This window comes from Magallana gigas, chromosome 10, assembly GCF_963853765.1.
Source record: "Magallana gigas chromosome 10, xbMagGiga1.1, whole genome shotgun sequence".
Lineage (NCBI taxonomy): Eukaryota > Metazoa > Mollusca > Bivalvia > Ostreida > Ostreidae > Magallana > Magallana gigas.
Window position 1 is genome coordinate 14600682 of NC_088862.1, and position 16295 is coordinate 14616976.

A 16295-nucleotide genomic window follows, 5' to 3' on the forward strand; every position below is an offset into this window, starting at 1 on the left:
TATCTCCAAATTCAGCAGTAATTTTCTACCGTCATTGGACCTATTTACATTGTAAACTTGCACATCAATATTTTCTTTAAAAAGAATAGACACTCCTCTACTATTAGTAGAATTACTAAAAGCGTGGTATAATTTACCCCTCCATCCAAAATTATACTTTTTTTCATTTTTTTCAATAAAATGTGTTTCTTGCAAAAAAATGATATCTGTTTTTAACTCATTTAGCCATGCATAACATTTTTTCTTTTTTCATCAGTATTCAACCCCCTTACATTTACTGATAATAATTGCAGATTTTCCATTTAAAAGGTAAACAATATTATTGAAATAATATACCGTCCATTTGTCGTTCGATGTCCTATCACAATCATGTCCATGTTCGGTCGGGTTTATCCATGTAGGCTTTGCGCGTCAGATTCGGATTCGGAATCAGAAGAGTCCCATCCGGAGAAGGAATCGGAGTCTGACTGTGCACGCATGTCTTTCAGCATGAAAATAATATTAAAAAAAACCGTAATAAATCCCATGCTACAGTCGGTTCAAGCATATCTTTTACAACATACACCATAGCATAGCATAGCATTGAAATCTCATAGCATAGCATTGAAATCTCATAGCATACCATTGGAATCTCATACCATAGCATACAATCTCATAGAATCGCATTCGTCATATCATACCATAGCATACCATAGCATAGCATACAACATTTTTTTTTACCTCGGTCTAAATGTTTTTATTTGAAAAAATAATTGTTTACATAAAAGATTTGTGGTAATTTTTGCCTTCTTATTATTTTACTTCGAAATGTGTGGAACTCTTCTGTGTATGGAGGCGTTTTTGTTCAAATCTCATAGCATACCATAGCATAGCATAGCATATTATATCATTAAGCCCTTCATTTCAATTTCTCATAGCATAGCATACAAATCTCATAGCATATCATTAAAATCGCATACCATAGCATAGCATAAATTTGTAAAAGATATGCATGAAATGACTGTAAACTACGTAATTGAAGCAGCGCGTCTCTTTGATGAGGTTATGAACAGCGGCAAATTTTAAAGGGGCATAGTCACGATTTTGGTCAAGTTCTGATTTTCTGTTTTTTATTATTTACAATGCTTTTGGAATACATTTCAAATTTAGAAACAATAATCTTTCCTGCGAGAAAAAGTGTGGGGGGGGGGGGGGGGCTGAACCCTCTATTATGCTATGTTTATAATGGTAAGTTATAAATTTGCAAAAAAAGTCAGTCGTGGAGATGTAGCAAGATACAGGTTTTTTTTAAAGATTATTTGTCTATCTTCTCATTTATTTTAAGCATATTGATCAGTAAAATTCCTTACGTTTTACACATTCATTTTAGGAATTTTCAATTTAACATTCAAAATGTAAACAAAAGCTTTGTTTACATAGCAAAGAATAGTAATCTTAATAACTCCCTTAAAACTCAACGAATGACACTTAAACTTTGGTTGCCTAATAAAAATGTCTCTCTAAAGCATTGTAAACATTAAGATTGTAAAACTCGGATGGTAGTCAATCTGATTTTTTTTTCATACCGATCGAGACCTATATATACGTCGCTATGATTGTGGGTAACCATGCAACCTTATAGGAAAGCTATTGCTTGTTTAAAATACTTCGTCTTTACAGCCGCTATTTGTAGTACAAGCACTGTAGTATCAGTCCGACCTGAACCAGTATCAGTCTAACCTTCACCATATACATTGTTCGACGCTAATATCCCTAGGATTGTAATAGCATTTCTTTGCATTTTGAATTCAACAGTTAAAGCGTTTATCTATGTGGCAATTTATATGTGTACATATGCAAAGTTTACACACGTGATTCAAAATACTCCAAACTAAAGTTTGTTTAGAATAAAATCTATATTTTATAGCCTTTGTAAAACACACATTGGCGATTTGAAAGTGTATAAATTTATCAATATACTGTTCGTTAATTTCCTACGATTGCGATTGAAAAACATTGAAAAATCATTTCAACAATCTTTTTTAAATCAAAGATAATTTTGGGTTGTTTTAATGACTTTGTTTTTCAACCACAAGCTCCTGTGGGCAATGTTTTATATAGAATTTTATATGCACAATGATATACACAAACATAAAAGTAACATGATGAGTTTGGTGACTTTTTGAACTATCGCGCCTGCATGCCCGATCTATAGGGTCGTGCGTAGAGTTTTCCTTGAATTAAAAGTTTTAAACACGTAATCATATTTCTCTCTATTTGATCATTCCAATTTCTGAATTATTACCGGGGTACTTTTTGAGTTAATTCTTTGCTAATGATTTCTTTTATCTATACAATACTATCCACTCCTGTGGTAAAAAAAAAAACAAAAACAAAAGTATATCAGTATCTTACAAAGCATACATATCAAATGATTGATGCATCAACATATTTATTTTGTGGTAAAACAATATGAACTTGAATAACATGGTGGTGATACTGTGATCATTTAACGGTTATAAACATTCAGCAAATATTAATGAAAAATATATCAACATCTTTATAAAATGTACGTACCTGCAAATATCAAATTCCAAAAGAGGAAACATTTTGAAGGATCGTGTACACACAAACTTAGATATTATTTTGTTTAAAACTACAATTTTAATGAAAATATGTTTTTGTTGAAATTTCTTGGAGGAATCAACAAAAAATCAGCACAACTTGGTAACAGCTCTTCCATTTCACTCACAATCTTCAAACACGCAAAGGGCGAATGTTTATAAAAAAAAAATACTTTCGATTTGTTACAAACGCCTTTCTTGGCAACATATGATAAGCACGTGCATCATCATGCGTCCCTGATACTGACTGACTGAGCGTACTGCACATTTAAAGACCTCGGCAATTTTCGGTCAATCTTGATGTGTAACCTCGGGTTATAGGAAATCCCCGTAAAACAGCCGATGTTATGCAGAGAAATCGTGTTCAAAAATCTAGACATGCAATTTAGCCAGCCGGTCGAGGTTATTTTAATTTGTTATAAGTTTTGTTTACACACATTTAAAAACTTTATTTTTAATGATTGCAATTCGGCAATACAATTTAAATAGTTTATTTTATCCCATTTCTACAGAAAATTAATTTCCTTATATTTATTGATATCAAGGTATGTTTTAATTGCTATACTATTACATGTAACAGTGGTCGTAATGAGCGGAAACATTTTCAATGCGATATCTATACTTATGGATTAAGACTTTTTGCCCTTAATCTAAAAATTCCGGAGTAATTGCTTACACCTTTGGTATTTAATTTAACCATTGGTTTTAGATTAATTAAGGTTTAAGTATGTTTGACGGAGGTATAAATTGATAAAAATCCTATATGACGTCATCATATTTCGTGTCGTGCCTTTTCATAAGCAAGTAAATTAAAATATTTATTTCAAAGCTGCAATTCGCCCAGTGCGCCGTATACGAAAATTTATTGAACAAGAATTGTAAAATCCTTTCGCGCATTCTATTGTGATACTAATTTCTTAACTTGTTAGATCAAAATTAATCAATATTACATGTAAATCATATCTGTAAGCATTAAAAATAAAAACTTAATGTAAACTATCGAAGTTCTTAGGAACAAGGTAACATATTTACCTGTATTTCGAATATATTAAATCGTACGCGAGTGTATACTTGCGTAAACATTAATTTCTATGCAATATAATGTGTGTTTTATGCAACATGTTTTACAGAAACAAAAGTACCGGTATTTATGATATAATTAATATTTAATTAAAACCAGAGTTGAACCCGTTATTTTCTGTGTGATAGTTGATTTTGGGCTGAAATGTTCTCGGCAATCGGCTAGGGTGTGTGGTAATGAAAACAATGATAGCAAATCGTACGCAGAATGTGAACCTGCGGAAATATTTATTTAACTTGTATGAAATATAATTCGTTTTTAATGCATCATTTTCTCACACAGAAAGAAATGTATTTATGACAGATTTTATATTTACTTAAGCAAGAGTTTGATTTTTATAATTGAACCCGCTATTTTCCGTGTATTTTGATCTCGGGCTGAAATATTCGCGGTGATCCGCTAGGGTGTTCGGTATTGAAAACATTGATAACAATTCATAAGATTTTTTGATTATTTAAGCTCATAATTTAAGTGAAAAAATTAACTGGTCATTTTTATACATTCTGTAAATAATGCAGCGATGACTAACAATTCGGCAATTATTACTAAATAGAATTTCCACGTAAATCTTTATTCGTGCGTGTTCTTTCTCAAATTCTGCCATTCGTGTAAACCGTTTAAAGCGATTATACGTTTATCATGAACATCGTTTATCCTTTCATTTCGTGTATCAATCCTATCCTATCGTGCGTGTATACTGTTCTATTGTGCGTTAATGCTATCCTATCGTGCGTGTATATTGTTCTATCGTGCGTTAATGCTATCATATCGTGCGTGAATCCTATCCTATCGTTTATCTTGTAAAAAATAACGTTGCGGGTACTGTACATACGAAAATGAAAAAAATATATATGATTTGACTTCGTTATAAGCGTAATTCGTTATATCCGTCAAGTTTACAACATGTTATATAGTCTCGGGGAATGAAAAATACTTCGCTGTAAGCGTCAATTCCTTGTAAGCGTGTTCGCTATAACCATGTTTTACTGTAATTTGTTCTGCCCTAGATATTTGAATGAAATTTTTAAGATAAAGAAAAAAGACATTTACCACAGCGTTTGTTTAAGGGGTCATCTCAAAGTTTGTTAATTTTTAACATAGGACCCTTCATATATAAAGCACAGATAAATTCACTTTTGTTGGAGCTCCACCTTCCGCCCCGACCGAGGCTTGAACTCACGACCTCTGGAACCCATTCTGCTAGCAGTGAGTGGCCACCGCGCTCACCACTCGGCCATCTAGGCACGACAAAAATCTTGCTTTTGATGACGAACGGAACCTAGCGCGCTGCACTTGCGATGCACTTGCGCATCGAGAAAATGCACACAAGGCTACATGTACATTGGGGCATTGACCGAATATTATGGAACGCCATAGCTGCCTTATGGTCAATTTCATATTATATGAATTGGTATATTTTTTTTATTATATGCAGTGCTCAAATCATTATATGCAGTGGTACAAATGTAACATCATTATATGCAGTGCTAACATCATTATATACAGTGGTAACATCATTATATACCTTTATTTTGCCATTATATTCAGGGGTAATGTATTTATATGAAGTGGTAACATCAATCCGTTATGTCGTAAGATCATTATGTGCAGTAGTTTATTCATTTTATGCTATGAATAAATTTTTATACGATGTGATAAACTCATTTCATACAGAGCTAAACTCATAATGAACTATTGTTCAATCGTTATGTTATATGGTATACTCTTCATGAGCAAAATCCTATTATGCAGTGCAACTTCTTGACATTAGGTGATAAGTTCATTATATGCAGTACTAACATCATTTTATGGTGTATTAAAACCGTTATATATGGTGGTAAAACCTTAATTAATGTATTGTGGTGAAAGCTTTACATGCAATTGTAAATCCTTTATATGATGTGACAATTTTATAATATGCCGTTGTTGAGTCATTATACATGTATTATCAGGTTAGTTCTTTACATGATGTGATTATTTCATTATATGGAGTGGTAACTTCTTTATATGCAGTCGTAACTCTTTATGATGAGGTTGTAAACTGGTTCTCGCTGAAAAGTTTTAATGGGGAGGAGGCCCAGTTTTAATTTGAAAAAGATGCCGCGTTCATTGTGACGATGCACATTTCCTGGTCAACTTGTCGTTTGTATTGGAGAGAGAGAGAGAGAGAGAGAGAGAGAGAGAGAGAGAGAGAGAGAGAGAGAGAGAGAGAGAGAGAGAGAGAGAGAGAGAGAGAGAGAGAGAGAGTTTCTCCGTTCTTGATACATCGATGTGTGATAAATCGAGTGAATTTTTAGTAGAGTACGCGTTTAATTTTAACAGTAAAATAAATTTCAAAAAATGATTGTACTTTGTAAAAATTTAATACCCCCCCCCCTCTGCTTCTAGATCCGCACATACAGTTAGGAAGATCCTTTTATGTATCTTGATATTAACATAGAACAATTTGATTTCTACTTGCTATCGTATTTTAAATAAACATGTAATTCTTTGGAGCTTTTTAAATTAATAAATCTAATTCTGTCTCTTCAAAAACGTTTAAATTGAGGAAGTACTTTGCTCTTGATTGTTATTTAAAATAATTTTAATAGCATCCATATAAACCGTAGTGCTTGGAACAAACTTATCCGTATTTTGCTGATTCATACATTATTGCACGGCTTGCTTTTAACGATGTCGAACAATATATGTATATATTTTGAAAACGACATATTCTACAAAAAAATACATTAACTTTATCGATTAATGCATTACTTCCTCGTTCAGCAGCAAATGTTTACAATTTATGTAAACAAAGTCGGTAACGTTGAAAAAATCAGCACACATGTAAAATATTACAATGACAAGCGTTTTGAAACTTATTTATCCCGACATCATTTATTTTCAAAACTATCGGAATAGGGGTATTACTTTTTCAACAAGAATAGAATTCCAGGGTCCCCCGCCGGTCAAGCAGTATACTAGTATCGACCAAGGCTGATTTAGGAACTTGACCAAGGTATTAGTGGTATAAACATTTGGTATAAATTTCATGAAAATCCGTCAAAATTTGTAGGCATGAGACGGCTTACAAGGTCAATTTTTTGGATACAACGGAGTCAATATTGTGGTCAAAGTCCCATAACTCCAACAAAAAGTATCGACCAATGCTGATTTTCAAACTTGACTAAGGTAATAGTAGTATAAACATTTGGTATAAATTTAATGCAAATCCGTCAAAATTTGTAGGCATGAGAGCGCTAACAAAAAAGTGGGACGGACGGAAACACAGACGCACGGACACACGGACCCAGGGACCCACGGACACACGGACCCACGGACACACGGACCCAGGGACCCACGGACAAACGGACCCACGGACGGACGCCCGGCATTTCTATGTCCCCGCTCCGCGTTGCGGCGGGGGACACAAAATTAATTTAAAAAATCCCAAGCAGTTAGTCTCGGTGATTATTCGGACATCCTGCGTAACCACTCGGCTATACTAGACACGATGAAGTTTGCTAAGATTTAAAACACCGTTTTTTTTAACTGCAGAGGTTTCTTTTTCGAAGTTTAATCTTTTAAAATATGCCTGTTTGAAACAAAAATCGGATATGCCATGAAACCAATCACATTTTCCAGTAAAAACCATTTTACAATTTGTTTAATGCATGGGGGTCTTGAACGGGGGTGGGGGTGGGTCCCGGGGAGGATCCCGCCCCAGAAAAATTCAAATTTCTCAAATTTCCATGAAGTTACCAAAAATTTGCCTCGGACCCACCTCCCCCCACCCCTTAGGCAAACTTCAGTATTCATCGCACCCCCCCCCCCCCCCGAAAACATTTTCTGGATCCGCGTAAAAAATGGTCCTATAAAAATGATATGAAGATATCTGCAACAGCTTTATGGAAAATAGCACAGGAACTGAAACACCTTTTTTGTAGGACTTAAAATACAAAAATGCATGCCCGGTGGGCTTAAAGTGGATGAAACAACCATAAAAAGAGGTTAAGACCAGCCAATTTCTATATTATTTCTTAAAAATCAAATTAATTTTTAAAAAAATGAAAAATAATTTTTTAATATGTCTATGAATAAAAATCTGTCTATTCCTTTTGTGTTGGAGGCATTGTTCAGCTAGGAATAGCACCTACCTGGTACATTGAAACAAAGGTCTATTGACTTTGATTTTAAAACGCTTGCTTCATTTTTTGTAATTTCTTTTACTCTTAAATTAAAAGCATACACTACTAATAATATATTCGATTTTTCACACAAAATTGGTTCAATGATTGATATTATGATATCGATGTTAAAGGACATATTCTCTCTCTCTCTCTCTCTCTCTCTCTCTCTCTCTCTCTCTCTCTCTCTCTCTCTCTCTCTCTCTCTCTTCAAAACAAATGACAAGTTGACCAGGAAATGTGCATCGTCACAACGAACGCGGCATCTTTTTTTAAAATAAAACTGGACCTCTTCCCCATTAAAACTTTTCAGCAAGAACCAGTTTACAACCTCATTATAAAGAGTTACGACTTCATATAAAGAAGTTACCACTCCATATAATGAAATGATCACATCATTTAAAGAACTAACCTCATAATAGTACGACTCAACAACGGCATATTATAAAATTGTCACATCATATAAAGGATTTTCAATTGCATGTAAAGCTTTCACCACAATACATAAAGGTTTTACCACCATACATAATGGTTTTAATACACCATAACATGATGTTAGTACTGCATATAATGAACTTATCACATAATGTCAAGAAGTTGCACTGCAAAAAGGGATTTTGCAACTGCACATGAAGAGTGTACCATATAACATAACGATTGAACAATAGTTCTTTATGAGTTTAGTCTGTATGAAATGAGTATATCATATCATTTTATATTTATATAATATTTATTCATAGCATAAAATGAATAAACTACTGCACATAATGATCTTACGACATAACGTAATGATGTTACCACTTCATATAAAGATTTTACCCCTGAATATAATGGTAAAATAACAGTATATAATGATGTTAGCACTCCATATAATGATGTTAGCACTGCATATAATTATGTTACCACTGCATGTAATGATATTACCACTGTATATAATGATATTACTATTGCATATAAATGAAATACCAGTTCATATGATATGAAATTGACAATAAGGTTGTCAATGAGATTAAGCGTATTCCGGGTAATAAAAATCCGCCTTAAAACATACGGGAATCCGGCTTAATCGTAGGTGGAATCCACCTTATAATAAATTGGAATCCGCCTTAATATAAGGCGGATTTCGCAAAATCCCGCCCTAAAATAAGGTGGAATCCACCTAATTAAAAGGTGGAATCCGCCTTAATACAAGGTTGCGTCCGAATCTGCCTTAGGGTAAATATGAACACTTTTTACAACGGACAGAAAAACTTCTTTTCATTTATTCTTTTGAATTCGGTGACTAAATCCTTTTAAATTTGCACCGGATGGGGTGGAATCAATGCCTTCATTTCTTTTATAAATCACTGGCCAGAATTAAAACATAAAACCATCTACAATCCCTGTGTATTTCCTTTTTTAAACACATCATAATACAAATATTACATCCAGAATATCTTTCTATTTTCCTAATGTTTGCCTTCCACTTTAAAATATATTAAAATTGAACTTTTTGATTTACAGTCCACGTTTTCACTCTTTTGTACAGGTAGTTCCTTGAAAAGTTTCTAGAGTAGCTCAGATCTTCCTAGAATCTTTTCGGTAATTGCATCACTAAAAATACTTCTCTCACATAATCTGAAAAAATACACGTAATTTGATAAAGCATTACTTATAACCAAACACTCGATCAAATATAAATATATCAATATACATATATACCTTTTTGTTATTATCATGATAAAGAATACCTTTCAACAATGTGAACAAATAAAAAGAGATCCAATCCTTACCTTTCAAACCTTTGATTTTGGTAGGGTTCATGTAAATGGTATGACTGACATTCTACTTTTTAATGTCCCATGTCCATTGTCCATCTGCTTTTGAGCTAGTTTTTGGGAGTTGGTTTTAATCAACTCTCCTATGCAGTCACTCTGGCAAACCGAAAGTGAAACAGTGTTTGGACCTAAGCACAAATCATCACCGCTGACAAGTCTTAGTTCTAAAAAAATATAAAAGAAAAATTCGATGTAATGTATGCTGAAGCATTGTTTTTTCAAGGAAACTTATCTATAAACACTTTAAAAATAATAAGATTTTATATAATACGAACAATTTAGATATTTTATATAGTCTCATGTATTCCTACGCCAGAGTTTAATATAGTCTCGTTCAACCAGACGCTCGGCTGTCTCCGTAAACGCTTGTCGGAAATTAACGGAGACAGCTGAGCGTCTGGTTGAACGTGCTGGAGTTTAATATCAATAGTGCTTGGATCCATACAATTTTTTGAATTGTTTCGATTACTAATACATAGTTTGAAATATATCTTTAAATATTACACAACATGATTCATATGGGGTTTCTCTAAATTCTAGTCTGAAAAGTCTAATTAAAATTCATATTAATATTATAAAAAAGTGCGTTATTTAAATACAGACTAGAAACTTATTGCCACGCAAGATAAGTTGATTTTAAAATAAATGATAATCGATAAAATCAACTCCCGTCAGTAAAGCAGTACTTTGATTATTTTTATCAGGCAGTTTCTCAATGCTCATACTAGGACAGCGTAAATATAAGAAGGCAGCTTTCCACCCTCCCAATGACTTGTTGGTATTGTTGCTTTCCTTGTTTTTTAATTGTTTAGCATAATGTCAGTTGTTTTTAACAGCTTTCAAATCTAAAGGAATGAAGGGATTTCTATAGTTTATACATTGTGTGACATTTACGCACTCACGGTCTTAATGACAAATAGTTTAAACCTATTTTTTTCACATACAATTAGCACAATTTTAACTGTACTTTAGTACTATTATTGATAAAGCATGAACTTAATTGAAATTTATATTGACTTACTTTCGATATTAACATTATAAGGTTCCTGTGTTCTTGTCTTTTAGTCCATGCACATAACGCGCACACTTTGCTTAACTTCATAAGACTTGGTTTACATCAAATAGCGGTAAATAATTTCCGCTGTATTTCCCCCAAAATAATCCTCATAACGGTTTACACATGTCTAAATTTTGTAACACAAAGATGATCAGGAAAGTTAGGTGTGACCGTTGTTGCCCTGAAATTCAAAACTCACAAAGCGCGAGCCTCTGAGGCCAGAAATATGATAAGGGGTAACGCTGATTTTATGTTTACAAGTGCTTGATGGCCATAGTAAAACAATGTTTAGTAGCAATTTAAAAGTACAATAAATATGCTAACGTGTTCATAATTCATTCCTGTCTTTATATTGATTAAACATTGCGGCTAAAATAGTATGTACATGTTTAAAATTATAATAGAAAAAAGATTTTCCCTGTTGACGCCCCTTTGCAATACAGGGAGAGGCTGCGGCTCTTGCCTGTTTACAAATGGCAGCCTGTGTATTGAGGTCAAGATAAAATTAACCAGCCTGTGTGTAGAACATACATATATAACCTGTTTCATATAGTGTCATCGGATTATCAATTTGAATTTAAGGTTACAAACCATTGTTTCAAATTGTATGTTTGTGTCATTTGAAGATTTTAAATAAGAATGAGCTATTTATAGCACATAAAATGAACTGTTGTGCGCCTTTAACACGATTTGGCCAAGTTATAGCCGTAAATTTTAAATTATAACTTGCAAAGAATTGCCAATTAGCTAGGTTAAGGCGGAATATTTTATGATGGTAAGGGGGGAAACGGGCAGTGAGAAATATTACAGTTAACTTTAACAGAAAACGGCTAGATGCTGAAAATACGGCTAAGGTTTGAGGCTAGGTCCGGTTATGAATAAGATGGAATCCGTCTAACATTCAACGCGTTTTCCATGTACACCTTTGATACTCCTAAGTACGGCTACATTTTAACCGGAATACGTCTAAGTTTACCCTGAGTCCAGCCGGAAAACGGCCAACATTTTCGTACGTATGAAGACTCAATGTCTTGCTTCACACAGGAATTTGAATCAGAACACAATAATATTGTTTTAACATCTTAAAGTACTGTAACCCTTTTTAATCTATTTATCTACAATTTCTCCAGCTCTGGTCAACTTTTTATCCCTGTAATGTATTATGACTTGAAAAAGTTGTAGAGCAAAGTACAGAACGAAATCTGTATAGTTTCAAATTTTGTGTGATCACGAAATTTTACTCGATCCTTTTTAATAATTCTAAACTTTGTGAATTGAATACTAAATTACTAAATAACTTGAAAGTCTTTAGTGGATTTTTTTTTTCATGTAAAGATTATTTTTGTGTAAGTCAAAGCTGTAACTTGTAGTTTAAGGAAGGAGTCTTTTTATTATCAAACATACTTCTTATAATAAGAAATGCATGAAATTTTGACACAGTCAAACGGATCATACTACTTAATGATTCTATCAGTTTAATTAAATTTGACCTTTTTGTTTTCGGATAAAGGTCAGGTCAAGGTCACTACCTTTTTCCTCAACGTAAAGAGTGATAAAAATAAGTGTAGCTCTTTATACTTCTGTAGACATTTGTTTAAGATTTGAAGATTCAAATCTTCAATGAAATCCTAGACCATGAGAGTGTCTATCAGTTATACTACTAAATTGGAATAAATATTTTTACTAAAATTGATATTGCTTAGCCCGCATTTCCTCTCATTTTCTTAAATTTTGAAGAAATTTTGATTATTTTTTTATGCTTCCAATAATAAAATATTTCTAATTTTTATGTATTATGAAGACTTTATATAAAGATATAAATTGACAGAAAAGCTAATATATTGACCGTTTCATAAGAGAGAAAAACTGATTTTAGTGATTTTTTCACAAAAATCAATGTATAGAATGGGCGCTTTAAAAAGCTTATAAAAATGTTATTTGATAGGCAAATCATATTTTAAAAACATATTCTGAAACCCAAGTATCATATTATTAGTTCACATTAGTAAAAAAAAATCCAACATTATTGTTATTGTTTTTAAAATGATAAAACAGACTCATTATATATATATAATCTGCTGCAATTCTGAATTGCGCAACATGTGATATTTTCCTACGCCAAAAATATAGTCCTTGTTCCATACTAAACATTGATTACATTTTTCTATGCCAAGTTGTATGATAGTAAAAAAGAAAGAAAAATATACTATTTTAATTTCCTTTCATCTTGATTTAATGGACAATTAATCAAATTTACGTTTGACAAGTCGAAAACCAGAAAAGACTCCTTCCTTAACTATATAAAACTATGATATAATATATATGATAGCTTTATTTTTTGCATCTTATTTCTGATTCTAACGTACTTTGCATACTAGTATGTTCACATTCTTTGACTCGAGAAATCTGTCATACTAAATCTTATCTTTTAAATCATGAAATTTTATAAACATGTCTTCAAACACATCCAGTTCCAATTTTAAGACACTGATGTCTTTGTAACCTTAGTAACGTGAACCTTCCAACAGATTTTGCCTATGTGAAAATATCAAACTAAAATTAACATCGGGCAATAAATGAGATAGCTGTGTAAAGCAACACTATCACAAAATCCTTATCCAGCGCCACATTACACAAGTGAGATTCCTGTGTCCAATGCATAGTTTAAAATCCACTTTCAGAGGGAAGAGGGCAAGAATATTTAGTTATTAACGTTGGAAGTCCATTTGAGAGAACTTTAATAACAAATGTTATTTCATGTTTTGATTAGAGTTGTCTTGAAATATGCTTTGACATACGTTTTTAAGAGATTCAAATTAAAAAAACCACATCAAGCGAGATTTCCAATCCAAACGTAGTAACCAGATACTTTCTAACTGTATTTTTGTAAAAATTGCTGGATAGTAACTGGTTTTAGGGGAATATATGCATGGTGACATTCAGGCGTTGAAAGTTTAAAACACTTCCTGCTTTGATAGTTTTAAACCCCTTATCAATCTCATGTGTGTATTTGTCAAGGTACTTGTTACCTGATAAATCAAATATTGCGAATTTTAAATCCAATTTACGCTATAAAAAGCGGTTTGACAGAAAACAAATCGATGTTAAGTTTGAAGATTAAAACTCCCTTACTTGCTCTTAAGGATTTAAAAAAAAGGAAAAAGAAACAAAAGTAATATTCTTTATTATGATAAGGATCTATTATTCCTTTACCTGTTTGTCAATTTAGAATACTGTTCATGCATAATTACTCTCAATGAAAAGAATAACAAGCAAGATGTTCTCTAAAAAAAGAATCTTGAATCAAAACTGATGTTCATCTCTGCAAAAAAATCATAATTTTGGACATATATTATTGTCAGTTTACCTATATTCCGACTGCACAGAATTTAATATTGTTTGATGTCTCTTTCTTTATGCACATGTAGGACGTCCTCTCATATTCAGAAATTGCAAGTGTCAGACTTTGAATTTTGAGGTTCAAACTTTGTAGTTGCCGTTTTGCAATATTCATAGTGTTGACGTGGTCATTGAATGTGCCCTTTATCTTCATTACAATGGAAGCTGCTTTAATTTAGAGGTCAAGGGTCATTACAGAAGATTCTGAATCAGTTCTCAGTAACTGAATGAACATTCGTTCTTTTGCATATAAGAATGCAGCAATTCTATTGATATTGCAGTTTTTGAAATGCTACCGATTGTTGTAAACCTGGCGTAATAATAAGGCATCGCTTTTACATGAGGACGTGTGTGGCATAAATACATTAGAGTGTCTACGAACATCGAGATTGATAAACGTATTATTTCCTGCCTCAAATGCATACTGATTATTTAAAACCAAACTGTTCAAGGCCCTCATATCAAAAGTTTATATTTTTGCAGCTCGTCCACCAATTCCGTGTACACGGGAATGTCGAGAGCTCATATCACCTTCCTGTGATATTTTCTTAATGTCATCACATCAAACTGAGGCGCTGCTACCAGCCAATTAATCTTCCAGTCTTTCAGCCTTTCCATATAAAATTGGTTACTTTTGGAGTGGACATTATTTATTAAACTGAAAGCAAAGTCTTAAGCCATGGATGACTCGGCTCTACAGAACAGTACTATAAACAGAATCATCATCCGACGCCAGAATTCCATGATTACTGCCACATTCCACGCAGGGGAGCAAGAGGGATCTTTGAGTTCATCTTTGTCAATACGCTCTATAATTTGTCTCTTCACATGGTAATAGTACAAGAATTTTGTGTCCCAAATATTTTGTGTGCGATGTTCAATGATGTTTTTCCACACGTTTGTTTTGGTCAAAAAGTAGGTTGGCATGCAAGTTTGATCAAAACACTTCGCAAAATGTATGAAAATGTACAAAAGAAAATCTAATTCATTGTTAAACTCTTTCTTGGACTTGTACATCATTGCATATTTCAGTGCATAGGATGTAAGAAATCCAGACTTGCCCAATAAGTCATCGGTAAACATCTGTTTTAAAACACGGTGGCATTTCTTTTTTCCTGCGTCCATCTTTCTAATCAATTCACTCTCCGCATGCGCAAATGAATTATGCCAACACTTTCCCTCGTAATAATGTTCACATGACCTCGGAATTAAGAAGCAAGCTTGATTAGGTCCAATCTCGTGCAATCTGGTGTCCGTGCAAGCCTCGTGCAATGTTGTTGGAAGATCTCTGTAGATCACAGGAAAAGCCGGCATAATGTCCACTGCAATGTCAATTTTAAAACCATCTGCATCTTTCCAATACAAATCGAATGTTCTCTTTCTCCTCTTCCAGCCATGCAATGTTCCTGATGGTGTGGTGATTGGTTCGATGTCTGCTATTTGTGATGGAAGCAAGCTTTCAAATTTCCTCATACAAATGTGTGGGGACAGATAAAGTCCTTGGCAGCAGTCTAACCACTCTTTAGAAATTTCCTTTACACGGATTTTGGTAAAACCAGGCCGACACCCGGGTTCTAAACCAAATATTTGTTCACCAATAACATCATAATCAAACACTGCAAAAAAGTCGAACTCGTTGGGTACCGAAATCTTCGTTTCTTCGTACATGCTTCCTATCAACTGTAGAGACCTGATTTTAAAGCGATGATCTTTTTCAGAGGATTGTATGATGATATTCTCAACCATACGAGTAACGGCTTGAGTAATGTTATACGCCTCGGTTTTAAACAGAGTTTTGTCGTGTTTGAAATCGATAAAGTCCGAGACAGCCCGGACGGTCCTCTGTGTGAAACGTCTTGTGCCGAAGAATTTGGTATGTTGGTAAATTGCTTATATCTAGAAACTGAAACGCGGAGCATTGACGTTCTCCGGTATAACTTGGCCTGCAAATTAAAAACAAAAGACTGAGATTGAAGATTTTCATAATTAAGTAAGTCTGTGTAATCCAAATTAGTATTTTAAGGTACATCACTACTCCTCGACTGAAACTTTTTAAGATACCAATTTGAATATTTTGTTAAATTATTTGTGTAAATCAATTTGTTTGAACATCGTCATGGCTCAGAGGTTTAAATTATCGGGGTTATGAATCGCAGACCATGAGTTCAAATC

The 16295-nt window shown here is 33.3% G+C and overlaps 1 protein-coding gene and 1 long non-coding RNA gene across 3 annotated transcripts in view; both read right to left on the bottom strand.

Moving 5' to 3' along the window:
• Nucleotides 1-9245: 9245 nt before the first annotated feature.
• Nucleotides 9246-11577, bottom strand: LOC136272525 (uncharacterized). Its single transcript, XR_010710529.1, has 3 exons — nucleotides 10689-11577; nucleotides 9623-9831; nucleotides 9246-9467 (listed from the first exon to the last, which is right to left on the bottom strand). It is a non-coding gene; the product is annotated as an uncharacterized lncRNA (long non-coding RNA).
• Nucleotides 11578-14051: 2474 nt separating this feature from the next.
• The window catches only part of LOC105320971 (cyclic GMP-AMP synthase-like receptor), a 160893-nt gene continuing 158649 nt past the window's right edge, over nucleotides 14052-16295 (bottom strand). For both annotated transcript variants that reach the window (XM_066073640.1, XM_066073639.1), the window contains exon 2: nucleotides 14052-16066. In XM_066073640.1, the coding sequence (XP_065929712.1) occupies nucleotides 14796-15869 (1074 nt within the window). In that variant the 5' untranslated portion in view covers nucleotides 15870-16066 and the 3' untranslated portion in view covers nucleotides 14052-14795. The remainder of the gene's footprint in view (nucleotides 16067-16295) is intronic.